Source organism: Cavia porcellus, unplaced genomic scaffold (assembly GCF_034190915.1).
Source record: "Cavia porcellus strain 051 isolate PalLab524CR breed Dunkin Hartley unplaced genomic scaffold, mCavPor4.1 scaffold_5, whole genome shotgun sequence".
NCBI classification, from domain to species: domain Eukaryota; kingdom Metazoa; phylum Chordata; class Mammalia; order Rodentia; family Caviidae; genus Cavia; species Cavia porcellus.
The window spans coordinates 55103117-55127739 of NW_026947488.1; the positions used below are offsets into that span (position 1 = coordinate 55103117).

General features: G+C 51.1%; 4 protein-coding genes across 11 annotated transcripts; 2 read left to right on the plus strand and 2 right to left on the minus strand.

The window, feature by feature from the left end:
• Nucleotides 1–260: 260 nt before the first annotated feature.
• Abhd14b (abhydrolase domain containing 14B) lies at nucleotides 261–5035 on the minus strand. 3 transcript variants are annotated; one of them, XM_013159697.3, is made up of 4 exons: nucleotides 4846–5035; nucleotides 3062–3366; nucleotides 1531–1772; nucleotides 261–1184 (listed from the first exon to the last, which is right to left on the minus strand). In XM_013159697.3, the coding sequence occupies exons 2-4, from the start codon at nucleotides 3270–3272 to the stop codon at nucleotides 1005–1007; spliced, it is 633 nt and encodes a 210-aa protein (XP_013015151.1). In that variant the 5' UTR covers nucleotides 3273–3366; nucleotides 4846–5035; the 3' UTR covers nucleotides 261–1004. The 3 variants fall into 3 exon arrangements, with proteins under 3 accessions (XP_013015151.1, XP_005006738.1, XP_005006739.1); XM_005006681.4 differs by having other exon boundaries at nucleotides 3062–3302; nucleotides 4846–5027; XM_005006682.4 differs by lacking the exon at nucleotides 4846–5035 and adding an exon at nucleotides 4164–4361 and having other exon boundaries at nucleotides 3062–3302.
• On the plus strand, nucleotides 5019–9839 carry Abhd14a (abhydrolase domain containing 14A). Of its 3 annotated transcripts, XM_003476715.4 has the most exons (5): nucleotides 5019–5198; nucleotides 7511–7722; nucleotides 7856–7971; nucleotides 9055–9290; nucleotides 9503–9839. In XM_003476715.4, the coding sequence occupies exons 2-5, from the start codon at nucleotides 7529–7531 to the stop codon at nucleotides 9683–9685; spliced, it is 729 nt and encodes a 242-aa protein (XP_003476763.2). In that variant the 5' UTR covers nucleotides 5019–5198; nucleotides 7511–7528; the 3' UTR covers nucleotides 9686–9839. The 3 variants fall into 3 exon arrangements, with proteins under 3 accessions (XP_003476763.2, XP_013015149.1, XP_063105025.1); XM_013159695.2 differs by lacking the exon at nucleotides 7856–7971 and having other exon boundaries at nucleotides 8918–9290; XM_063248955.1 differs by lacking the exon at nucleotides 7856–7971 and having other exon boundaries at nucleotides 8921–9290.
• Acy1 (aminoacylase 1) lies at nucleotides 5057–17128 on the plus strand. Of its 4 annotated transcripts, none has more exons than XM_013159690.3 (15): nucleotides 5057–5198; nucleotides 11637–11746; nucleotides 12561–12625; nucleotides 12713–12817; nucleotides 13128–13222; nucleotides 13544–13620; nucleotides 13711–13800; nucleotides 13887–13943; nucleotides 14242–14315; nucleotides 14395–14444; nucleotides 14550–14694; nucleotides 14795–14863; nucleotides 15556–15635; nucleotides 15755–15815; nucleotides 15897–17128. In XM_013159690.3, the coding sequence occupies exons 2-15, from the start codon at nucleotides 11653–11655 to the stop codon at nucleotides 16059–16061; spliced, it is 1227 nt and encodes a 408-aa protein (XP_013015144.1). In that variant the 5' UTR covers nucleotides 5057–5198; nucleotides 11637–11652; the 3' UTR covers nucleotides 16062–17128. The 4 variants fall into 4 exon arrangements, with proteins under 4 accessions (XP_013015144.1, XP_063105024.1, XP_013015145.1 ...); XM_063248954.1 differs by lacking the exon at nucleotides 5057–5198 and adding an exon at nucleotides 9104–9290; XM_013159691.3 differs by lacking the exon at nucleotides 5057–5198 and adding an exon at nucleotides 10414–11111.
• Nucleotides 17129–18809: 1681 nt separating this feature from the next.
• Nucleotides 18810–21822, minus strand: Rpl29 (ribosomal protein L29). The gene is made up of 4 exons (XM_003476717.5): nucleotides 21668–21822; nucleotides 21187–21231; nucleotides 20733–20797; nucleotides 18810–19540 (listed from the first exon to the last, which is right to left on the minus strand). Exons 2-4 carry the CDS (start codon nucleotides 21221–21223, stop codon nucleotides 18929–18931), a joined length of 714 nt encoding a protein of 237 aa, XP_003476765.1. The 5' UTR covers nucleotides 21224–21231; nucleotides 21668–21822; the 3' UTR covers nucleotides 18810–18928.
• Nucleotides 21823–24623: the final 2801 nt, after the last annotated feature.

Consider the following 24623-nt stretch of genomic DNA (forward strand, 5'->3'; position numbering starts at 1 on the left):
TCAAGTCCCCTGCCCCCCCCTTCCCGTAATCGGCTCAGCCCAGTCCCACTGACCTCCACCTACCCCCACAGCTGAGTCTCTTGGCACCTGGGTGTGTGTGGGTGGGGAGGGGAATCCAATCTCCCTTTCCCTCCATCTGGCCTGGTGGACAAAGGGCAGGGGGACCATCTGGTGCCTCCAGGATGGGGGAGGGGCCACAGTGGGAATCCCAAGGGGCGGGAGGAGGGGCGGCGCTCTGGAGAGAGCAAGAGTCGACGAAGTCTAATTGCATGGCTTTATTTCACCGACCTCCACAATCTGCCTTCCCACTCCTTTAACCTCAGTGCAGAAAACAAGTTGGCTGAGAAGACCCAAGCCTGTTAATGGGTGGGGCTAAAGGGTGGAGACCCTAGAAGCAGAGGAAAAAGCAGGGAGTTTCAGAGACAGGGGACAGCCCTCCCATGTGGAGAGGGGGGACAATTGTGAGCTACAATCTGTAGTAGCCAGTGGGTGAATGGGTGGAGTCTAGAGTTGGCCACACCCTCAGCCTGGCAAGAAATTGGCCAGTGAGATCCCCACCTTCCCAGGCAATAAGCTACAGTTTAAAATTCCCTTGTACCTTCTCAAGCCCAGTGTGTGTGTGTGTGTGTGTGTGTGTGTGTGTGTGTGTGTACCTGCGATCACAGATGTCGCTATTGTGTAAGTATGTGTGTGGGCATATATGAATGTATCTGTGGTCCCAGAGGGGTAAGTGGAGCCAAAGAGGGGGTGGCTGGCCTGCAGAGCAGAAGACAGGAAGGATAGCCAGTAGGACAAGCGCCTGGATTACCCTCTGCCAGAGCACATCTATTGATTTCTGAGTTTTTCCTCTTGATTTGACCACATCGCTGCAAGAGAAGCAGAAAAGACAGACATACAGACAGACACACACCTGTTAGAAGTGCATGGTTTGCCAGAGCCCACTGCGCAGAGAGACAGATCTTAAGGTAGGCAGGTAGCCACCCCTTCCATCTGCAGGGCTGGACTCATGCCAGCCCCTGCAGGAAGTCCAGCAGCCCTGTGTGCCACTCCTCAGGTTTGTCCAGGTAGCAGGGGTGCCCTGCCCCCTTCAGAACAAGCACTCGGTGGTTGGGTATCTGCTTCAGATGCTCAAAGCTGGTGTGACCCATGGGATCCTGGTCACCATACACAATCAAAGCTGGAGTCTGAGAGAAATGAAGGATAGGAATAGGGTTAATAACAGGGCCCAGCCACACCAATCCCACCCCCTAGATCAGCTCCAGCTCTTCGAATTACTATCAGCCTCTGTCTGGGGCCACTCTGAGGAAGAGAGGGCTGCTGGCCCACTGGGTGGAGGTATGAGTTTGTATCTGCCCAGCACATAGCTTAGCACAGAATGTGGCACAGTGATCTGCTAAATAGACAATACGGTGAAATTTAGTGGGAACCTCCCATAAGCCACCCCTTGATGACCTAGCCCAAATGAGGAAGGCTCAGGGATGAATTCTTTCCAGTTCCTGCAGGGGCATCTTGGCTTCCTGGGAGATGTACCTTCACAGCAGCATAGTCGGCAGCATTGATTTTGTCAGTGCAGATGGGGGCCACGGGCACATAGCCCCGGAGCTGGGAACCAGGGGCCGTGACGAAGGGCAAGGAATACATGCCACTGAGTGAGGGACTGATCACAACTGGGGGGCCCAGCTGCAAGGCCTCCACCACAGCTTCCAGGAAACTGCCAGGGGCCAACTCCCCAATGGAGGCAGGGGCTGGCACTTCTTTAGAACGCCCCAGACCTGCAGGGATTCAAGTGTGAGAGAAACAAGACAAGAGTAGTGAGTGGGAAAGTCAGATGCCTTCCTTCAGGAAACCCTCCTAGGTCAAGCTGTATGCCCATTTCCTGTAATACCCATCAGGCCTTGTTTATTCCTACAGCAGTCTGATCTATCATCTCTGTGACAAGCACACCATCTTTTCCAGAACTAAGTGTCCTGAAGACTCAGGCTCTAACTAGGGCCAAGTCCTTATCCTCCATTTACTGTCTGTGTGACTTTGGCTAAATCTCCTCACCTGTCTCTCTGAGCTGCTGTTTCCCTTCTGTTATGAGTACAATAAAAGTATCCACCATGTCGTAATGTTGTAAAAATTAAGCTAACTGCTTAAAAAGGCACCTGGCCATTGGCACAGGGAGGAGTCCTGGAGGACAGTGGCCAAAGGGCAGCTTTCCCTCCCCTTCTGGTTAGTTTCTGCCTTTGACAACAGCATTAGCTCCAGACTTTTGCACTGAAGTACAACTGAACCCATTGCTGGAACTAATCCTATCCAGGCTGGAGGCCCACCCTTGAGCTCTGAAATCTTACCAGCCTTGGCCTGTGAGAGGATTAGATGGGCCATGCCTCCCCTTCCACACTAGGTGCCAATGGTGGGGTCCTGGTAGTCCATAATATGACAGTCTGGGAGCCGTCCCTCCCCTCTCTTCAAAAAGCTCAGCTCAGAGCTTTGCAGTGGGACGATTACCAAGAGCTACTCATCCACCAGGCCCTACTTTGGACCCCAGGACACCAGGAGATACAAGTTTTACTCCTCCAGGATCCCAACAACTTGTGGGTTGGCTCTGGGTTTTTTTTTTTTTTTTTTTTTTTTTTCTTTTTTTTTGGATTGGCTCTGTTAAAACACCATTACTCCATGTTAGGGGTTAACAGCACACCCATAAAGGGTAATCTCATTCCATTCTCACAAGAAACAACCCCAAACATGAGGGTAAGACATCTTCCCAGGTAATGGTGGGGAGCTGCTCAGCAGTGTCTAGACCACATCTAGATCAAAACTGGGTAGCTCAAAGGAACATGTAGTGAGGGGGCTGGGGATTTAGCTCAGCAGCATAAGCACCTGCGTTGCAAGCAGGCGGTCTTGAGTTCAATCCCCAGTACCGATAAAAAGAAAAAAGAAAAAAAAAGGAACGTGTATGAACTCTTGTCAACTTTAGAGTCCAGCCTGGATAGGTCTTCCCAATCCTCCCAATCTTCCCAGATCCTGATACCCCTAGGCCTCACCAACCCTGCCCCACAAGCTTGTCCCCAAGTACCTGGCAGGTCAATGGCCACAGCCCGATAACCAGCCTGAGCCAGCCTATGCAGTGTGCCCAGGTTCTGCCAGGTCTCAGAAGAGAATTTAATGCCATGCAACAGCAACACAGAGAAGCGAGCAGTCTGGCCGCTGCCAGGCCGTGCCTCACGGAAGAATAAGTCCTGGCCTTGCACCGGGATGGTGCCCACCTGCTGCTCCACACTTGTCATTCCTGTTGCTGCCACTGTGTCCTAAGGTGCCTGCGGTTCAAAGCCAGTTATATGAGAAGCCACAGAACAGCCTGGGGTGGGGGAGGGGAAGGTCCTGCAGAAAGCAACAAGAAAAGTATGTTCTAGGATTCCAGGACCCTAGAACATACTCCAAGGTCAGGAAGATACAGGTGTTATTTCTCCCGCTATCACTTAATTGGGTGAACCTGGACTTCAGCTTCCTCATCTGGAACATGGGGAAGTAAAGCCTACCCCCAAGAACTAAGGATTTAATTAGAGTTCAAGAAAAAAAATAACATTGAGAGTGCCTACAGGTACTTAAGAACTCAATACACAGAGCTCACATTACAATTATTATTGCTATTATGCTTTTTCTACAAATAGGGTAATTTGATAGTACTAGCTCATAGGCAATTGACAGTATTAAATGGGGCCCTGCACGTAAAAAGTTGGTACCATGCCTAGCACACAGTAAGTGCTCAATCAACAGCAAATACACTGTACCTCACAGCTTGGCTTATCAACCTCCTTCAACCCAATGCCAATAGCACTGGTTGAAGGGAGAACAACTTTGGTGCAAAACCCATTTGCCAGAGGAGGAAACCCAAATGTCCAGCAGCCAAAGACTTTGGAGTTCCTTCCAACAAGGTACGCGAGGGTGTCCAGCATGCAACCAGCAAGACTCCAACGCGTACACCTTGCGGTAAGAACTGCAGTCGCGGACGCTGCCATGGCTCGCTCGGCCCGCTCCGCAAGACCATAGTTCATGCTCTCTGATTCTAGGGGCGCACAGGGAGAAGAGGCAGCCCAGAAGGAAGCCGAAATGGAAAGATTTGGGGTAGGGTTCTGAGAGGGCAGAAGAAGAGAATGGCAGGTGCTCAGGACTGGTACCTGGGGAGCTGCGTGGCTCAGACGGACAGGAGCTGAGCGAAGGTGGACAGGGATAAGTAGGAAAACTAGGAAAAAGTCGGGATAGGGGCGGGGTAGGGGCCGGGCCATGCTCCGAGGCGCCCTCTTTTGGCCACAGTTGCCTCCGAGTCGTCCGCGCCGCTAAACCCTCTCCTGTTCTCACAGCTACAGAGGCTATTAACTTAAATCCTTTGCCCCGCACCCCCACCCCAAGTGCCGGCCTGGGCACAGTTTCAGTCCCCTGGGTGACCTGCCCGCTAAAGTCTTGGCATCCCTGCTACTCTCCTCCGTTCCCATCCTCAGTCAGGCCTAGCCAGGCCGCGTGGCGCTCGGTAGAGGCAGGACAGGTTGGAACACGGGGTCTGCGAGAGTGCAGCAGGTGGCCTCGAGCGCTGTCCTAGTGTCCCAGAGCTTGTTTCCTTGCCTGGAGAATGGGCAGGAGGCTGCCAGCCTCCTTGGAGTGTTAATGAGCACTGGACCGGAGCTTTTCAAAGCATCCCGGGGCCAGGCCTGGGCGCCAGGCGCCCTGCCCCCTCACCCCCCCCCCCCCGCCTCAGCCTGGGACAGACTGCAGCCACCCATGCTCTGGGCGTGGGGGGTGGGTGTGGGCGGGGACCTGGAGCTACTGCGTAGGAACAGTATCCAGCATTTACCCAGCATTTACCTGCCCCGTTCTATGGCTTGAACACTATTCGGGGAAGACAGAAAACTCAGCCAAAGAAAACATATCCTAGTAAGAAGAATTAGGTGGCTCTCCGTGGGCTTCCAGACCAAAACAACTTGGAAAATCCGCACGGGGCGGGCCTCAGCGCTTGGGTCCCTCCCCCAGCTCCTCTTTGGGTAAAAGGTCCGACCGTAGATACTGACTGCGCAGGCGCCGCGCTCCTCCCCCGGGTGACCCCACAGCCAGGGTAGAGGCCGTTGCTATTGGGCCGCTGCGCTACTTTGGCTGCTAGTTCGCCTGAGCGGGGGCGGAGCTGCCTCTCGGAAGCCATCCTTATCATCCCGGTCGGCCCGGTGAGTGTCCCCAGGGAGATAGGTCCACAGACTGCTGCGTCGAGCCACCTCGATCCGGCTGCTTGGGGCGGAGTCCTGCGGAAGGGGCTGGCTCGAGGCAGGCGTGTGCGTGTCTGCGTGTGTCCGAAAATGAACGCTCCTGCATGCTTATTTCAAGAGATGTGATCCTTGGTCCATCTGCATGCTCTATCACTGTACGTCTACTTTGTGTATTCCTGTGTGCGTGTGACTTTTATCTACCTGTGTGTGCACTTCGGGAGGTCTCAGCGTGTCCATGTGTCTGTCCTCGTGTTTATTATGTGTGTAAAGGTTGTATGTACTATATACTATATACTATATATACTTGAGTATTTCTGAGAGTCAGCATGTGGTTTTGAAAGTGTGTGTCTGTCCATCTGTCTGTCTGCCTGAATATGACTTTGAGAGTGTTATTGCAAGGGCCAGTACATGTGCAAGAAGGCTGTGTATACATTATGGAAATAATGTGTGCAAAAGCAAATATATGAGGCAAGACGTAATGTCTGTGTCCACTTTGTATACATATGTGCCATTGTCAGCACTATTACAGTGGCCCAGTGAAGGCATTAGAGTGACCTGCTACTGGACCTTTACATTTGCCTAGTACCACCCTGGGATGCCAAGGCAATATCAGAAGTTCTGCCCTCCCTCCTGGGAGGTATGCAGTCACCAAGGCCTCTCCCTGGTGAACCCTAAGGAGAGGTGCAGTGTGGATCCTCTGGCTGGGCTCCTGCCCTGTTGGATAGACTATTTACAGTTAGGAAGAAGGGAGCAGCAGAATCTTCCTCCACCTGGCTCTGGGTCTTCTGTCACCATCAGAGGAGCTGTGACTGCCCACCACTGCCTAACTCTGAAACCTGGGGACAGGGCCTCTAGAAACGTGCTCCAAAATGTCAGGGAGAAGGAGGTGTGGCCCAAGAATACTAGCTCTAGTTGGTACCCACATAGCACTCAATAAAGATGTGTGGGGCCAGGGCTTTAGCTCAGTGGCATAAGTGTCTGCCTGGCAAGCATGAGGTCATGAGTTCTATCCATGATACAAAATAAAATAAAATAAAGATGTGTGTATTGGCATTCCTGAATAAAGCAGACATGCTCACCCCAAGCCCAGGAAATGACAGAGATACCCCAATCTCCAGTATTTTTTTATATCGCACGGACGATGTGGGAGGGAGCTGGACATGCAGGTACATGCATGTAATCCCAGCACTTGGGAGACCGAGGCAAGAGGATCGCTGGGACTTCAAGGTCATTGTGGGCTACATAGTTCAAGGCCAGTTTGAACTACATAGCGAGACCCTGTCTCGAAAAATAAATAAATAAATAAAAAAGACTTGGGAAGGGGCCATGAAGTTTTCTCATTTTACTGACACAGCACTGTCAGGAAATGACAGAGTCCAGTTTCAAATCCAGGCTACCTGCTCTCTCTGGATCCTGTCCTCTGGGCAGGCAAAGGTCCTGGACTGGAGGATTCCTTGAAGCAGGTCATTTGAGACCAAACTTGGAGGGAGTCATCTCTTGGCCTCCATGCTGCCCTTTCCATTTCTAGGTGAACTGTGCACCCCGTTTCCCCACATTAGCTCAGACCTCAGCATTTTCTCCATCACAGACATTCTCTGTGCAATTCCAAGCAACAGTTAGAGTAGACCATTAAGCATTCCCATCAATTGTAAATTACATACTGTGTGAGAGAAAGAACCCTTCCCAAACATGTCCTCAGTGGGGGTTCCCCTTGTTTCTTCAGTGGCAGCCCTCATCACTCTGTCCACCAGCAAAGCCCCAGTTCATCTGTCACTTCTACCCATTTCCGTGTTTTTATTCTTCCAAAACAAATATGGTCTAATGATTAGCAGCCCAGCCCCAGGTTAGAATCCTAGGTCCCTCACATGCTACTTAGGCAAGAGAATTCACCTTACGGGGCTCTAGAATCATATCTGCTCCCCAGACTTCTTTGTGAATCTGTAAGCTGAATATGCTGTCTGCTGTCCTACAGTCTTGAAGAACAGAAGTGGATTTAGCTGGGACAGTGATGCTGGTAGCCACTGAGCATGCTGTGTGTCCAAGGCATCTCAGATGTACCTGTTTTAGGCAATGGGCCAGCGGAGCTTTTGGCTGGCACATGGAGTAGTTAAGTTTAAACCCCTAGACCTTTGTTCAGAGCAAGGGAAAGGGGCAAGGGCTGGAACTCTTCCTCTGCAAAGGATGACAAGATAGGGTTTGGAAAAAGGGTCCAGGAGATTGAGGGTTCAACCTGGCCCCTTCCCTCTCATTTCCTCTCCTCTCCTGCCCTCTAGGCTGTGGTACAGACCTCCATGAACAGGTATCAGGCAGCCCTGCTGGGCATAGGCCTGCTGTTCATGCTGCTACTGTATGTGGGGCTGCCAGGTCCCCCTGAGCAGACTTCCTGGCTCAGCGGAGACCCCAATGTCACAGTGCTGGCTGGCCTCACCCAGGGTAGCTCCCCTGTCTTTTACCGCGAGGTGCTTCCGCTCCACAAGCCACGCAGGTAGGTGCTGACTCGAGGGTCAAATAGAGGAACCCCAGCCTTACTCAGGGTGCTCAGATCCTGGGAGGGCAGTGGGAGAAGCGTGGGAGGAAAGAAGGGTGCCCTGGTCCCACAGTTCCCTGTATGCCCACAGGGTGGAGGTCGTACTGCTCCATGGAAAGGCCTTTAACTCCCATACATGGGAGCAGCTGGGCACATTGCAGCTGCTGTCTCGCAGGGGCTACCGGGCCGTGGCCCTTGACCTTCCAGGTGAGCACCACCTCCCTGGGAGGCAAGATGCAGTCATTACAAAGGGGTACCTTAGGGAGCCAGGGATATAGCTCAGTAGCAAAAGTGCCTGCCTGGCAAGCACAGGATCCTGAGTTCAATTCCTGGCACTAAAAAACAAACAAACAAAAAGGGGGCAGCTTTCCAGAAGGGGAACTGGAGAGACACAGAAGCCCTAAGGTGGCCTGGATCATCAGTGTCTACACAGGCAGTGGCAGGCCACAACACAAGATGGCACCATGGAAGGGGCCGACTTTTATTTTCTCCCTTGAAAACTACACTGTAAATTAATGTGTCACCCTGCAACTAGAAATGTAGCACTTTGTAAGCAGTGCTAGGAGGAATTTCACTGTATTTTTTTCTGTCAAATTATGTAGCAATTTGTTTTGAACTACACAGATGATCATTTGGTTTGGTTTTGATTTTGGGGTTTTTTGTTCTGTGTGTGTGTGTGTGTGTGTGTGTGTGTGTGTGTGTGTGTCAGAGAGTTAGCTTAGGATCTCATGCATGCTAAGCACATGCTCTACCTCTGATCTACATCCTCTAGCTATCATTCTTATCTTCAAAACAAAGTAAAATAATACAAACAAACAAACAAAAAAAAACCCAGCAATACTCTCAGGACTGGTACATATATCTCTCCCCTATTAAGTAGTTTGAGGGTACCAGATCCTCTGTTGGGCATTTCCAGATACACAATGTGCAGGGCTGTGTGGCAGGGGTTGTAGACATGATGAACTTCTTGCCTCCTAAGCAAATTGTTTTGTAAGTTGGTTTTCTCCCCCTGCATCATGATTTCTGGATCATGCTAATCCCTAAAGACTCCTGCTGCTGTTAGCTCTGTAGTGGAGCCATAGGTGGGATAGACAGGGTTAGATAGATGTGGTTTTGCCAATATGATGAATGAAAGTTTTTTTTTTTCCCCTAGCAGGGATGTTCTACAACTAATCGGTTTGGGATACTGTGTACTGAGTGTCACACTGGTCCCAATATCTTTCCCCACTGTGGTTGGCAGCACCCCTGAGCACTTCCCAGCCAGCCTTAGTTCCCTGGTGCTGTTCCCAGGTTTTGGGAACTCGGCACCTTCGAAAGAAACAAGCACAGAGGCAGGACGGGCAGAGCTGCTGCAGCGAGTGCTGCAGGACCTGGAGGTGAAGAATGTCGTACTGGTGAGCCCTTCACTCAGCGGCCACTATGCCCTGCCCTTCCTGATTCGAGGCCACAACCAGCTACGTGGGTTTGTGCCCATTGCACCCACCTACACCAAGAACTACACACAGAAGCAGTTCTGGGCAGTGAAGGTACCAGAAGACTCTTTAGAAGTCCTAGCATCCTATTCCTGGCTTGTATCATGGTGGGAGGTGGGAGTCAGGCCTTCAGGTCTGTCTTGGAGCCTCAGGGTTGCTGATGTTGGATGGGAGCAGTGGATATTTGGGGAAGGCTCGCTAAGGGAATACTTTGGGGGTGGATCCTTGCCAGGCTGCAGGATCAAGCCTCCTACCTTTCCCTACAGACTCCAACCCTCATTGTGTATGGAGAGCTGGACCATGCCCTGGCCCAAGAGTCACTGCAGCAGCTCCAACACTTGCCCAATCACTCTGTGGTGAAGCTGCCCGATGCAGGTCATGCCTGCTACCTCCACAAGCCTCGGGACTTCCACCTCACCCTTCTTTCCTTCCTTGACCATTTGCCTTGACCACTTTCCCCAGACCTGTCCTGCTCATGGAGGGCCTGGGCCACTGTGCCCTTCCACCCCATTCCTGGGATTGGAGGGCAGAGATCAGAGGGGCAGGCCCAGCCAGGATAGTTCATTTCACAGGTGCAATAAATCAAATCAATTTGTCTTGCTAGGGGAGTGATGGGTTCTATGTGCTGCTGTGCTTGAGAAGAGGCAGAGCAGGAGGCTTGGGGCTGCTTTGAGCTGGTGCTGGAGTTAGGAGTCAAGAGTGCCTCACTTCTCTGTACCTCAGTTTCTGTAAAGTGAGCATGATGGCAACTCTTAGAATTTGTTGTGGATGTTGGTTGTAGGATTGAATATTTCTGGATAAGTGGGGCATTTGGTCACACAGGGCTGGACGACTGGAGGCAGGTGTTAACTGCTGTCACATGACCATTGGGATTGGGGGAAAATTCGGGGTCTGGGTAGCCCAGCTGAGTGAGTTGGGAATGCTGTGCAGAGACGGGAGTGGGGAATGTGCGTTTAAGAATTAAAGCAGTTTTGTTGTTGAACTGCTAGGTCTCTTCACTCCCTTGTTCCATGTGGGTGAGCACTCCCGAGACTTCGACCCCAGGAGGGCTGGGATGGGTCCCTCACTTACCTCCCCAGCCTAATTCCTTGGGCCAGAGGTTGAAGTCTTCAACCAGCCCATCCCCCACCTGGCTGTGCCCCTAGAGCAAAGGGCAGAACTGGCTGGGAGTACATACACCAGCCAGACACCCAAATGGGCAGCTCTAATTCCACACAGCCTGGGCGGTGGAACAGGGCTTTACACCTTCCCCACTGGATGCAGAGGAGCCAGAGAGATTGGCACGTTCTGCCCCGGCCCTCACAGTCAGAGTGTCAGGACTACACCCTCTCTCCGTGACATGTCACACCCACCATATCGCATTCATACTGTCACACATACAGGCATGCCCACTGGGACAGATTTACCCGCACAGTGACACATTCCCTGTCACATGTGCCCTCATCCAGCACGCATCCTTTGTCCAGGCATCCAGAATTCCGAGACTACAAGAACCAGCCTCCTGAACTCACCATGTGGGGTTTAGTAGACATGACCAGCAACCTGACTCCACCAGGAAGAACGCCCAGAAGGCTGAGGCATAAAACAGGAGGGACAGAGGGGCGCACTCAGAGCCACTGTTGCCCAACACTATTGCTAAGACCTTCAGCGTCAGGGCCCGCCCCGCTCTCCTTGCGCCCTATCCGGAGGCCGGAGCAAGAGGCGGTGTTCTCTGGCGCTGGACCAGCCGGGCAGGGTTAGGGAGGAGCGGGGCCAAACCTGCCAGTTTAGGGACGGGGCTGGCTGGTGCCTGGGGGCGGGGCGAGCTCCGAATGGAGGCCCCAGACTGAGGCGGGCGGAGACATCTGCGCACGCAAGGAGACCCGAGCTTCCCAGGTTTGCAGCCTCGAGTCTCCGCCCCGCGGCGGGGCTCTGGCCACGTGGTGTGCAGACTAGGGCGGTTTTAAACTTGTGGTCTTCCTGGGTCGGGGCTCCGGGTCAGAAGTGGATACCTGAGATTGAGAGGCGAGCGTGAGCCAAAGGCCAGGAGAGAGCAGGGTGCGACCTTGAGAGAGGCAGCTTGGGTCTGGGGCTCCTCGACCTGAAAGCCAGGCAGTTGAGGAAAATATTTGGAGGAGGGTTCGGGGGTCCTTGCCGGGATTCAAAACTGGGTTCGGCTACTTTCTAGCTGTGTCGTTCACCCCCTCCCCTCGCCCCCCGAAAGCGGCAGCTTTCTCCTCTGTAAAGTGAGCACTGGGAGGCCAAACTTCTGGAGCTGTCGATGGACTAAAGGAACTGTTGAAAGCGGCCTGCACAGAATGGGGACTCCAAAGCAAAGGCTCCTCTTCCTATGGGCCTTCAGGGATCCCTAGACCCCAGGTGTCCTCTGCCGGGTCCCAGCCGTATTCCCTTCGCCCCCAGCTCATAACACGGAGCCATGGCCAGCGAGGGTTCCGAGCGGGAGCACCCATCCGTGACGCTGTTCCGACGGTACCTGCGTATCCGTACGGTTCACCCCGACCCTGACTATGGTGAGACCTCGCGGTTCCGGCGGTTCGGGGTGGGGGAGAGCTGCCGCTAAACTTCCTCCAGCTCCTGTCACCCGGCTGAGCCCGGCTCTGCAGTCCCCTGGGGCTCCTCGGTCCATGGAGCTAGCCCCTCTGGGCTGTGGACCGCGCGTTCTCCAGAGACTGTATTGCATGGCAGCTAGCTAAAGAACAGCTGAATTCCAGCACTGTTAACAGGCTCAGGGCAGGAAGACAGTTTGAGCCTACCCTGAGCAATAAAAAAAAATCAGTGATTAAAAACGACTGGTCTATAGCTCAGTTTAAAGGCCCTGGGTTTATTCTCCAGTACCAGAAACATGCACAAAGAGAGAGAAAAGAAAAAAGTAATAACTTGCCCTCATTCCCCAGGCTTCCCAGGACAGGAGTGGAGTGAGAGACAGGCAGCCACAGGAGAGGCCCCCAGGGGCCTACTGGGCTGGACAAAGTCCATCACCCTAAGGAATCAGGCGGCTTGGTGGCTGTAGGAATTGTTTGTGAAAGTCCAAACCCCTGTGTCATAATTTCCAGCCAAGAGCTCTTCAGTGAATCTCTTCAGATTTCTGGGCCATAATTTTCATATCTTTAAGGAAAAGAAGAATTAACATCTGCTTCCAACCTCAGACTTTCCCCTGGCCTTCCCAAAGGGTCACAGATAGTCCAAAAGAAAATGTCTCTGAGAGATGTAGAATTGTGTAGGGGAGGCAGCAACCTATTTCTGGGTTTGCTGTCCTTGCTGGGCTGCCCGGAGGGGTAGGAGCCACAGGTAGACAGAAGCAACCCCAAGACTCTGTGCCCCCAGGAGCTGCCGTGGCCTTCCTTGAGGAGAAGGGCCTCCAGATGGGCCTGAGCTGTCAGAAAGTGGAGGTGAGTCTGGGCTCCCAACGGGGAGTACCAGGGGGCATGGAGCACCTCTTCACTGCACTCACCTCTTCCTCTCCTAACCCTCTGTAGGTAGCACCTGGCCATGTAATCGTTGTGCTGACCTGGCCAGGCACCAACCCGAAACTCTCCTCCATCTTACTCAACTCCCACATGGATGTGGTGCCTGTCTTCAAGGTCTGTATGGAGCAGTGTGTGTGCACCTGGGGGACAACCAGGATGGTGACTTCAGGATCCGACCTCCGGGAGCCCATGGCACCAGTGCTAAGGCTCTTAACATCCATAGTCAGCCATCAAGTGCATGACTGCACTCAAGCAGCCTTGACTAGCCAGTGATTCTGTGCCGGGGTTGGGAAGGGAGGCAGGCAACAGAGATGGGGAGGGGTGACAGCAATCAGATGGCTTCTTCAGCCCTCTTCTGTCCCTCTAACACCCCACCTGTCACTCCAGCTCTATGGTGGGTCCCTCTTCCCTTCTCTGTCCCCAGGAATATTGGAGTCATGATCCTTTTGAGGCCTTCAAGGATCCCGAGGGCTACATCTATGCCAGGGGCACCCAGGACATGAAAAGTGTCAGCATCCAGTGAGTGTCCTCCAATCCCAGGCTCCTACAGTATCTCCACTCATACAACATACTGACCAGTGACCCATGCATGTGGACGAACTCAAGGCCAAAGGACATCTTGACCCCTTACTTAGGACAGGAGTTACTGCTATAACCAAAGCATGGGTGGAACAATTAAGGTCCAGAGAAGGGCAGGGGACTTTCTGTAGTCCCTACCAGGCCGTGGCAGGGTAGGGTCCAAGGCACACGTCTGCATCTTGCCTGCGCTATCTGGCCCTGCCTGCTAGGCCAGCATGAGTGTCTGGTGGCCTCTTCAGCTCTTGGCTTATGCCCCCTCAGGTACCTGGAAGCTGTGAGGAGGCTGAAGGATGAGGGCCATCGTTTTCCTAGAACCATCCACATGACCTTTGTGCCTGGTAGGAGTAGTGCGGAGAGAGGTGTATTTGGGAAGGGAGTGGGTGTCGAGGGTCACATCCCCTCATCTCTGGTCTCTACCACTTTTACAGATGAGGAAATTGGAGGTTTTAAAGGTATGCAGCTATTCGTACAGCGTCCAGAGTTCCAGTCCCTGAGAGTAGGCTTTGCCCTGGATGAGGGTGAGCACTGACCGGCCTCAGAGAAACCAGGCTGGGGGAAGTAGGGGCTGGCTCACCTCCCCCTCTGAATCTCCTTTTGCCCCCAGGCCTGGCCAACCCTACGGATGCCTTCACTGTCTTTTATAGTGAGCGGGCTATCTGGTGTGAGTATGGGCTTAGAGGGAGGGGCTCAGTGTACAGTGGAGAGACTGGGTCAGAAAGGGGAGGGGGATTCTCCCACAAACGGTTGGTCGCACATCAGGGTGAGAAGCCCACCGGGGCTCCTCCTTCCTGAGCTCCTCTGAGGGCAAGCTCTGTGAGCAAGAACCAGGCCTACAGTGCTGGATCCAAGGGTGACAGAACCCTGCCTGGGGAGCTTGGAATGAGCTAGGGCGCCTAGGGCCGATGAAATCTCCAAGCCTACTCTCGCTAACAGCACTGTCTTCTCTCTCCATCTTTCAGGGGTGCGGTTTACCTGCACTGGAAGACCAGGCCATGGCTCACGTTTTATTGAGGACACAGCAGCCGAAAAGCTGGTATGTGGCCTACAGGGAAGTGTGGGGTGAGGAGGCTGGGTCCTGAGGCCGCTCTCAGACCTTGCCTCCCACCTTCTAGCACAAGGTTGTGGACTCCGTCCTGGCCTTCCGGGAAAAGGAAAAGCAGAGGTGAGGCAGGCTGAGCTGGGGTGGCTCTGGGAGGTGTGCAAGACATTGGGGAAGTTGTACCGCCTTCTTACAGTATCTGTTGTCCTCCACACCCCCCAATCACAGGCTCCAGTCAAACCCTCGCCTGAAGGAGGGGGCTGTGACCTGTGTGAACCTGACGAAGATAGAGGGTGGTGTGGCATTTAATGTGGTACCTGCCACCATGAGTGCTGTCTTCGACTTTCGCATCGCACCAGATGTGGACCTGGAGGTGATCCCACACACACACTTGGGCTTGAGGGAGGCAGCCGGGGTCCTCAGTTCTGCCCCAGAGACTCAGAGAAAGCCTGAGCTCGTCCCCTTTCTCTTAGGCTTTTGAGAAACAGCTCCAAAGATGGTGCCAGGCAGCTGGTGATGGGGTCACCTTCGAGTTTACTCAGGTATTGACTTGGACCTGTGATGAGGGAAGTGGGGACTAGAGGAGACTGGGCTCCCCAGATGTGTGACAGTGTGGCAGTGTGCCACGCGGCATCTGGGTATTATTCTAGCTATGAAAGACATTTGATTTAGCTAGCAGGCTTTAGCCCTAGAGGCCATTATGGACATTAGGTAATACAGCAAAGAGTAACAAATAACACTAAGCATTTTTTTTAAAGAAAGAAACTATGTAGTTCAGGCTGCCCTTGAACTCATTATGTAACCCAGGCTGGCAATATACTCACAGTGATCCTCATGCCTCAGCCTCCCAAGCACTGTGATTATAGATGTATCATCCCTAGGCTAGGTTCAGTTCTCATCCTCATGGTCCTCGGGGCATGAAGGGGACAGGTATAAATCAAGTATTCACATAGTATCCCTTCAATATGAATGTGCACACATGTGGTTCAAGAAAGGTTGGAACCTTGCATTTGAGACCTTTTCATCCACATATTTGACCAGTCTGAAAGGGTCTGGGGGAACCATTTTGAAGAAGGAACAGAAGGCAAGTAGAAGTCTGAGTGAGGGAAGGCCCCAGACCGAGGGCCTTTGAGGACCTGTGGCTGCACTGGCCACCTGGATGTCTGGGTAAGTGTGGGTAGGGTGTCCCCTTTCCCTGCCCTCCCCTGATCCTGCCATCTTTCCCCTCCCCCAGAAATGGATGGAGCCCCGAATAACCTCTACTGATGACGCAGACCCCTGGTGGGCAGCTTTCAGTGGGATCTGTAAGGACATGTAAGCTCACTGGCCAGCCCTCTCCCACAGCACTGCCGTTCCTAGCCTCTTTCCGTCCTCTGCCCTGTCTTCACTTCTCCCTGAACCCTTCCCTGACCATTGGGCTCTTGCCTCTGCAGGAACCTCACACTGGAGCTGGAGATCTTTCCTGCTGCCACCGACAGCCGCTATATCCGCGCAGTGAGCTGCCTGACCAGTGGCGTGGGCAGTGGGCAGACTTAAATGCTGCCTTGCCCTGACCGCTGCCTCTCAACCCTGCAGGCGGGGGTTCCGGCTCTGGGCTTCTCACCCATGAACCATACACCAGTGCTGCTGCACGACCATGATGAGCGGCTGCATGAGGCAGTGTTTCTCCGGGGGATTGACATATATACACGCCTGCTGCCTGCGCTGGCTAGTGTGCCTGCCCTGCCCACTGACCACTGAGCCCCAGATCCCTGCCCGGTTGTGGTGTACGTTGCTGCACCTGAAGTTGTAAGGGTAGACATTCATGGAGGAGTCCTCATTTCCCTGATGTGCTGTTAGCATCCCTTCCACAGATGCTGTGAACCTGGCTCTGGGCCCTTTGCCTACTGGCCCATACTGCTCTGTACCCCTTGCCATGACATCATCAAGTACCCCTGAGCCATCTGCCCACCAACGGGGAGCTTTAGTTCCTGTGCTCAGTGGCCACCATGCTGAAATCTGACCTGTGCAGTTGACAACAGTGCTCCCATCAAAAGACTATACCAAGATAAGCACCTTAGGATACTACTCCAGCTGGGCCCTGACCTTAGTGGGACAGCTTACGAGTGCTTTTTTTAATTGTCATTTGTGTTTTGCCAAAACCTATAGGCTCTGGTGTGGGGATTAGGGGCCTGGGTAGACCAGGTATTTCTCTTAGGGTTCCCAGCAGACAGATCAATGGTCATGGATCAGTATGTATGGAAGGGCCCAGGAATTGGGCTTTAGTCTTTGTGCTTGTAGGAATCCAGTTGGATGACTACAGCTAAACGTCTTGGTTGTAACTATCCTTCACTTGCCAGATGACCCTGCTACATTCCAATCTCTACAGGATGAAAAAAAAGTCATTAAGATATTCACCTAACTAAAAAAAAAAACTTCTGGGGGCTGGGGATTTAGCTCAGCAGCATAAGCGCCTGCCTTGTAAACATGCAGTCATGAGTTCAATCCCTGGTACCAATAAAAATGAAAAAGACAAAAAAAAAAAAAAAAAAAAAAAAAGATATTCACCTAACTGACCTTTGGTACATTAATAGTTGGGGGTTCCTGCTGGAGATGGAACCCAGGGCCTTGCAAATGCTAGGCAAGCATTCTATCAGAGCTCCATCCCAGCCCATATTAGTACCTCTGGAGAAAGCAGACTGGCTTCAGGCAATTTTGTCCTGCTCAGCACAGAAGCACCTTCTGCACTGGCAGTTGTGGATTCTAGTGTCTCCCGTTGCCTGAGACATGCCTCAGTCTGCAGGTCCCCAATAAACTGTGCAATCGTAGTTTTGTTTGTTTCTTTGGTCTTCTGGCAGGTTTTCATATAGAACACTATTCTGAAACAAGCGTTAGGTCTGCAGGGACTGCCGAGTCAGCTGTGGCCCCAAGTATGAATGTTCCTTTCCACCAGTCCGTACCTCTGTGTATGAAGACAGGAAGAGGAATGGTTTGATGGTATAACTGGTCAGAAATAAGTCCAGCACCTACTGGCAAGGCACCAGGACTCTTCACTTGCCCATTGAACTTTCACATAGGCCCTGTAACCCTTGTTACAGGGGAAATGCACAAACAAGATTTATTGGCAATAGGCCCACTGGGAGCCATGCATAGTTGAAACACTTCCCGCATCTCACCTCCCATGAGTGCACACCCACTGGAGCTCCTTAATAAACCACGCTCACAGATGAATGGGAAAAGAGCCTCTACTTCATCGATCTAGGGCACAGCACAGCACGTGGGCCTCGTTCTGACAGGGCCAAGCAACACAAAACCTGCTCTTTTTAGGACCCCACTTATATAGGACACCTCCACATGGTTAAGAAGGCCACCCACAGGTAACAGCCCCTTGCTTTGTTAGGAAATCTAAATCCCACCTTCTGGGGCTGATAGGCCACCTCAGTTCAAATGCTGTCTATCCTTGTCACATGATCACTTCCTCACCTGTGTCAACAAAATAGTCACACCTGCTTTTTTTTTTTTTTTGTCTTTTTCCTTTTTATCGGTACCGGAGAACGAACCCACGACTTTCTGCTTCCAATGCAGGCGCAGGCCCTTATGCCACTGAGCTAAATCCCCAGCCCCTCACACCTGCTTCTTGAGCAGAGGGGCCATAAGCCACAAGCTGTGCCTGCCTTTCCTCAGCAGGGACCCCAGCTCCCCAACTCCGTTGCAGTACTGGGGATTCAACCCACAGCCCCTGCACAGTACTACAGGCCCAGCCTTTTCATTTTTTGAGGCAGGGCCTCACTAAGCTGCCCAGACAGGTTTGAATTTGTGATCCTCCTGTCTCAGCCTCCGAGAATGCTAGTACAGGCTCTTACTGCCAGGCTGGTATAACCACAACATGCTCCCATTTGGCACTCGCTACAGAAAGCCTCTGTAAGTGGCTTAGCCACCACCTGCCCACTGACTGCCATGAGGATTAGGGCCCTGTGAAGCGAATGGTAGTCATGGTAAGGCAGTTTCACCATGGACAGCCTTGTCTTCCCAAGTCCCTATTATTTGGGAGGCTGGGGACCAGCACAACCCAGAGCAGGTACAATAGTAGGTCTGGCTGGAATAGACAGCAGGGCCTTTCTTCAAAGCAGTGGCAGGTACCCACATCTGTTTTAAGACAAAAGGTGTTAATGTAGTTTTCTTTCTTTCTAAACTAAATCCTCAGGATTTAGGTCTAACTGCAGTGTTACGACTTTTCTTTGGTGTGTGGTCCTGGGTTGCAGTTTGGCACTCAGCCTCTAAAAGGTTCACCAACACTGCCTCAGTGTGCTGAGATTTCTTCCTTTCCTTAGCAGGGAACCCAGTTCAGCAAGCTAAGTGCCCCAGCTCCCCCAGTCCTCAATCATTCTCACTTACCAGGTCCCTCCTGCATTCCAGGGTCCCACTCCTGACTAACCCACATCTGGCTACTAACAGAAGGGCTGTCTTCTTCCTTCCTAAAGGAATCAGCACACCATGACAGACACAAGCTAACAAATCCTGTCTTGGATTTATTTGTATGAATAACACAGGAGGACACCAGCCCCCCCAATAGATGGCAGCCCAGGTCACACCAGTCCTTCTGTCCTCACATTGGCAGAAACAGGCCTTCACTGTGGAGCCTTCACAGGGGCCTGGGCACCTTTGGGAGCCTGAGCTGGAACAGAAGTTGGAGCAGCAACCTGCGCCTGGACCTTGGATGGAGCCTGGGCCTTGGCTGGGGCCTTGGCCTTGGTTGGGGCCTGAGCCTTGGCCTTGGCTGGGGCCTGAGCCTTGGCCTTGGTTGGGGCCTGAGCCTTGGCCTTGGTTGGGGCCTGAGCCTTGGCCTTGGTTGAAGCCTGAGCCTTGGCCTTGGTTGGAGCCTGAGCCTTGGCTAGAGCCTGGGCCTTGGCTAGAATCTTGGCCTTGGTTGAGGCCTGGGCCTTGGTTGGAGGCTGGGCCTCGGCTAGAGCCTGCACCTTTGGTCGGCAAAGCCTGCGACCCTTGGCCATGTAAGCACGAATACGCTTCCCAAGCTTGGGGTGAGCGATAAGAGCAAGTCGAGTGAGCTTGCGATTCGCACCCTTCTGGTACTTGGGCTTGACCTCCTTGGGCTTGAGGAGGGCCTTTATTGCCTCAGCGCGTGCACTCATGGCCTTGGCATTGTTTGCCTGCATCTTCTTGAAGCCCTTCTTGTTGTGCTTCTTGGCAAAACGCATATTCCTCAGGAACTTGGGATCTACCTGGAAAAGAGAAAAGGTTCAGGTAGCAGCCCACCAGTACAGTGAGCAACAAAGTAGCTGAGTCCCTCATCTCCCTTTATTCAACTGTAAACACCATACCATCCTGATGCTTATCCAAGATTTCAAATCCCAAGACATGCAAGTACTGTCAGCCACTTCCCTTCTCTCCATTCAATATAAACACAATGCCACCGTAACTATTAGGCTTAAAGCTTAGGAAGTCAAGCAGATTTGACATCAGTGAGACAGACAGCTGGAGGCACCTTAGACCAGTGACATCTGGCCTTATAATAGGGGAAGCCTGAGTTACTAAGTCCCTTTTTTCCTTCACCTTTCTCCCTGTTCCTGTGCCTACCCCATGATCGTCAATAAATGTAGCTATTTACTACAAACTACAAGGTGTAGGCTTGGCTATTCTTTCCTTATTGTACACAAGAACTTGTACTCAACTGAAACATAAGGACCAAGTCATCCTCTGTGCCCCTTTCCATAATGGCACCTAGTTTTCTAAGAACATCATATCCAACCCTTTAAAACTATTTCCAGAAACACACATACTACTGCTTACCCCAAGGAGGAAATGCTCCACCTTGTGAATGGGGTAAAGAACACATTCTCCAAGTTATCAATAGTCAAAACGCTACTGCAGACAGAATAAGGCTGCCCTTTGCCGGGAATGTAGGGCACTGACTTCCTACAGTGGGAGTCTGGCTAAATATTTTTCCTGAAATTCCCTCAGGAAGACTCCCTGCCCCTTTAAAGGAAATACCAAGAAAATGAGGTCCAACAAATATACACCAACCACCTTAGGGCAAAGACATAAAAAAACAGAATGGGGGCAGGCTCAGTTCTTCCCTTATCTTTCTGGTCTTCTCAGCGTTTCCCCAGAACCCGAACAGGGAGGAGAGTACCTCCCAAGCCCAGTACTCAGTCAGGTGGATGTCATAGGGCTGGTAAATGTGGAATAGAAAGATGAGAGGGCTTGACACAGACAAGATTACTTCCCTTAAGGGCTCTGGCTGAACAAGGGAGAAGGCCAAGGACAGTTTTATCAGGAGTCTAACCAAATAAAGAAAGGAACTGTGGACTTGAGTAGACCACGTAAGTCAAGGGACAGTTAGTAGTACTCAACACAGAAACTAAAGTTGAAACCATGAAAGGCCATTTTATGTGATTCAGTGCATGTACTTACCCCCTTCAGAGATTCGTATCTTTGCGATCGAGGTTTCTTGATGCCATTTCTGTGCCATTTCCGAGCTATAGAAGAAAAAGAGAAAAAAGTAATTAGGTCAGATGTGAATCCCAGCACTCTGGGATGCTATGGTATGAAAGACTGCAAGTTCAAGGTCAACATGGGAAGCTTAGCAAGACCCTATCTTAAAAAAAAAAAAAAAAAACTTCCTGTAATAATACCATCCATGTGAAAAATCGTTTTTCAGATCAGGGCTCCCTGAGACCTTACCTTTGAACGCAAAAAACTTGTGTTTCAAAGAGGATCCCTGCCTAGCTGCCACTTTAAATATATAACCTCCAGATACGGGCTAGAAACAAAATCAGCTGCAAGGTAGCAATGGAAATGTGCCCCCTGGCTATATTAAACCAATCCTTGACAGCGGACAAACTTGAGGTGGGTCTAAGAAACTTACACTGGTTGTGCGTGGTGTGGTTCTTGGACTTGGCCATATCTGCACCTACAAGGTAAAAGTGAACATCAGAAATATGGGTCACGGGGCTAGGGATTTAGCTCAGCGGCATAAGCACCTGCCCTGGTGCAACACGAGGCCAGAAACCAAATAGCAAATCTCTAAATCCCCAACTAACTTCACCCTGCACGACCCGAGGCCAGTCTCTGCCTCTCAAACCCTGATAACGATGCTCTGAGACCAACTTTCGCCCAACTCGCAAGAATGAACTCCCGGGTCAAAGCCAACTTTTTCCAAGCTTCCTTTCCCTACCATACACCCCCCCCCCCGCCGAGGTATTTAGAAGCAACATCCCCGCTCCGCAGCTTCCACTCCCCCACAGCCACACCGCCAGTCTTCCTCTCCTACCCGCGGCCAGTACCCCACAACCCGAGGCAACCCTTAAGTCGTGGATGGCATCGGATGCCCTGCATTTAAAACTCACCGTAAGCCGCGGCAGCCAAGCGCCTGGAACCGGAAGGAGAAAAGAAAGTTCGCAATGTAATACGGGAAAAAGACGACACCGGAAGGTACTATGGAAAAGCTTCCCTCATTGCCGGAAAGAAAGGTTCCTAAGCCCAGAAGGCCTGCAAAGTAGGCTATAATCCTGGCCCCGCCCATTTCTGCTGTCTTCTCCTTCCAGTCCTTAAAGATCCTGAAGGCGAAGGGAATCTTTGAGGGATGATTGTTAGGGTGTCTCCGGGGATCTGTGTTCTTTAAAAACGCTCCTAGCGAGCCGGCTGTGGTGGCACACGCCTGTAATCCCAGCGCTCAGAGGCCGAGGCGGGAGGATCTTTGCAAATTCGAGACCAATCTCTACAAAGTGAGCTCAAGGCAAGCCTGAACTGCATAGCGAGAGCCTGTCTCAGAAAGCCAAAAAAGATCAGGGATTTAGCTCAGCGATGTAAGCATTTGCCTGGTGAGTGCGAGGTCGTGAGTTCTATCCTTGGTACAAAAAAAAAGAAAGAAAGAAAGAAAGAAAGCAACGCTCTCGGCGCCTAAGTGGAGAATAAACTGTAGGGAAGGGAGGGTAGACCACGCCTGTAATCCCCATCCTCAGGACATTGAGGCAGAGCGATCACAAATTGGAGCCTTTATCCCGACGAGGGGGCCACATAGTAAATTCAGAGTCGTCATGCGGCCACCATGGAGAGGATGATGTCCACTATCTGAAGACGGAAATGGACAAAAGAAAAAGTAGAGTAAGTGCAGAAGAGGAGGGCGAGGGAGGAGGAAAGGACAGCGCAAATCTGTTTTATACAAAGTGCTTAAACAGTGGTGCTGTTTACCGAGATGAGGCAGACTGGGAGGAGCCAGGCTTTTGTTCTTTTGTTTTGGAGTCGGTGGTGATCCAGATGCGTCTTTTCAGACGCATTAACTGTGAGCCGACCTTCAAATTGAATAGGCATTGCCTCCTGACAATTTGGTTGCCTTCTCTGCTTAATTCCACAAGGCAGTGGGGTCTGAGGCTTTTTTTTTTTTAAGATACATATGAGATTCTGCCCCTGAAATCCTGCAAGGAGATTCTCCTTACATAAATTACTCACCTTCCCTGGGCCAGGCAAACTCCTTGTCTTCAAACCCACACTTCTTTCTTTCCTGCAAAGCACAAATATCCTCTTACTGCTTCAGGGCCTGTGCACTTCTGTCCCTTCTGCCTGATTTGCCCCCTTGTTCTTTGAATGTGTGTTCATTCCTGTGGAGGCCACTTTGGACTACCCAATCTGAAATAGAGACCCTTCATCTCATCTCCTCAATTACTCTATGTCTTCTCATTCTATATGCTTTTGTCATAGAACTTTCCCGGACTCTAATTATGTTATTTGTGTCCATCATCACAGTGCCCTGAGTCTGGAACTGATTTGGTCACTTTCATTTCCTGTTTTCTGACAGCTCCTGATGAAGAGCAGGAACTTAATAAACACCTGCGAATGATCTCACTGTGGCAAGGCAGGTTCACAGAGTGATGGAAGTGTGCTGCCAGTGTTGAGGGAGAACAGTATGAGGAAAGGAAGTTGCAGAGGCAGGACCCACAGAAGACTCCTTCTTGATAGCGTTTCTAAGCACAGAGAAAGGGAACTCTTGCAGGCACGGGCTGGGAGAGTGAAGAGCAGGCTTGTGTGCTGGCAGATGACCCAGTGCCAGGAAAGAAGCAGCTGAGGTTGGAGAGGAAGGTCTCTGCAGGAGCAAAGTCCTTGCAGAGTGCTGAGCTAAGATGTAGTGCCTTGGGGGCAGAGATAGGCACTCCAGGAGGTGGGGTTGTTACAGGCAACTGAGCTAGTTAGAAATATAGGCAGTCAGACAAGGCTAGACCCTGGAAGAAGCTGGCAAAGGATCAGTGTCTGGTGACCTTGGAGGAGACACACAACCTTTTGCTAATTTTTCACAGAATTAGAGAAAACAATCTGAAAATTCATCTGGAACAAGAATAGCAAAGGCAATCCTGGGCAACAAAGAAAAGACAGGGAGCATCACAAGCCTTGACTTGAAATTATACTATACAGCTACTGTGATAAAAAGTGTGGGACTGGCAAAAACAAAAAAAAAACAAAACACCCAACGATCAGTGAAACAGATTAGAAGATGCAGAAACAACTGCAAACATACTAAGCCATCTTATCTTTGACAAAGGTGCCAAATACATTCACTGGAAAAAAAGACAGCCTCTTTAATAAATGATATTGGAAAAACTGGCTCTACACATGCCAAAGATTAAAACTGGACCCATATCTTTCATTATATACTAAGCTAAAATCAGAATGGATCAAAGATCTTAATATTAAAACAAACATTAAATCTGCTGGAAGAAAGACTAGGTAAAACTCTTGAAGACACTGGTGTAAGCAGATTATGAACAAAACCCTAACTGCACAAGAACTATCACAAGGAATCAACCACTGGGATCTCACCCTATTGAAAAGCTTTTGCACAGCAAGAAAAACCATCAACAGAGTGAAGAGACAACCCACAAGGTGGGAGAAAATGTTTGCCAGCTGTACCTCAAAGGATTACTATCAATAACCTTTAAAGAACTCAAAAAAAAAAAAAAATCAGTCCTCCAGATTTAAAGATACAATTGAAAAATGGACATCTGAGATGAATACACACTTCTCAGATGAAGAAATACAAACAGCAAATAAATATGTGAAAAAATGTTCAACATCACTGGTCATTTGAGAAATGCAAATTAAAACAACACTGAGATTCTACCTCACCCCAGAAAGAATGGCTATTATCAAGAAATCAACCAGGGCTGGGGATTTAGCTCAGCAGCATAAGCACCTGCCTTGCAAGTGTGTGGTCTTGAGTCCCTGATACCGATAAAAAAGAAAAAGACCAAAAAAAAGAAATCAACCAATAACAAATGCTGGAGGGGCTGTGGGGGTAAAAGGAACTCTTCT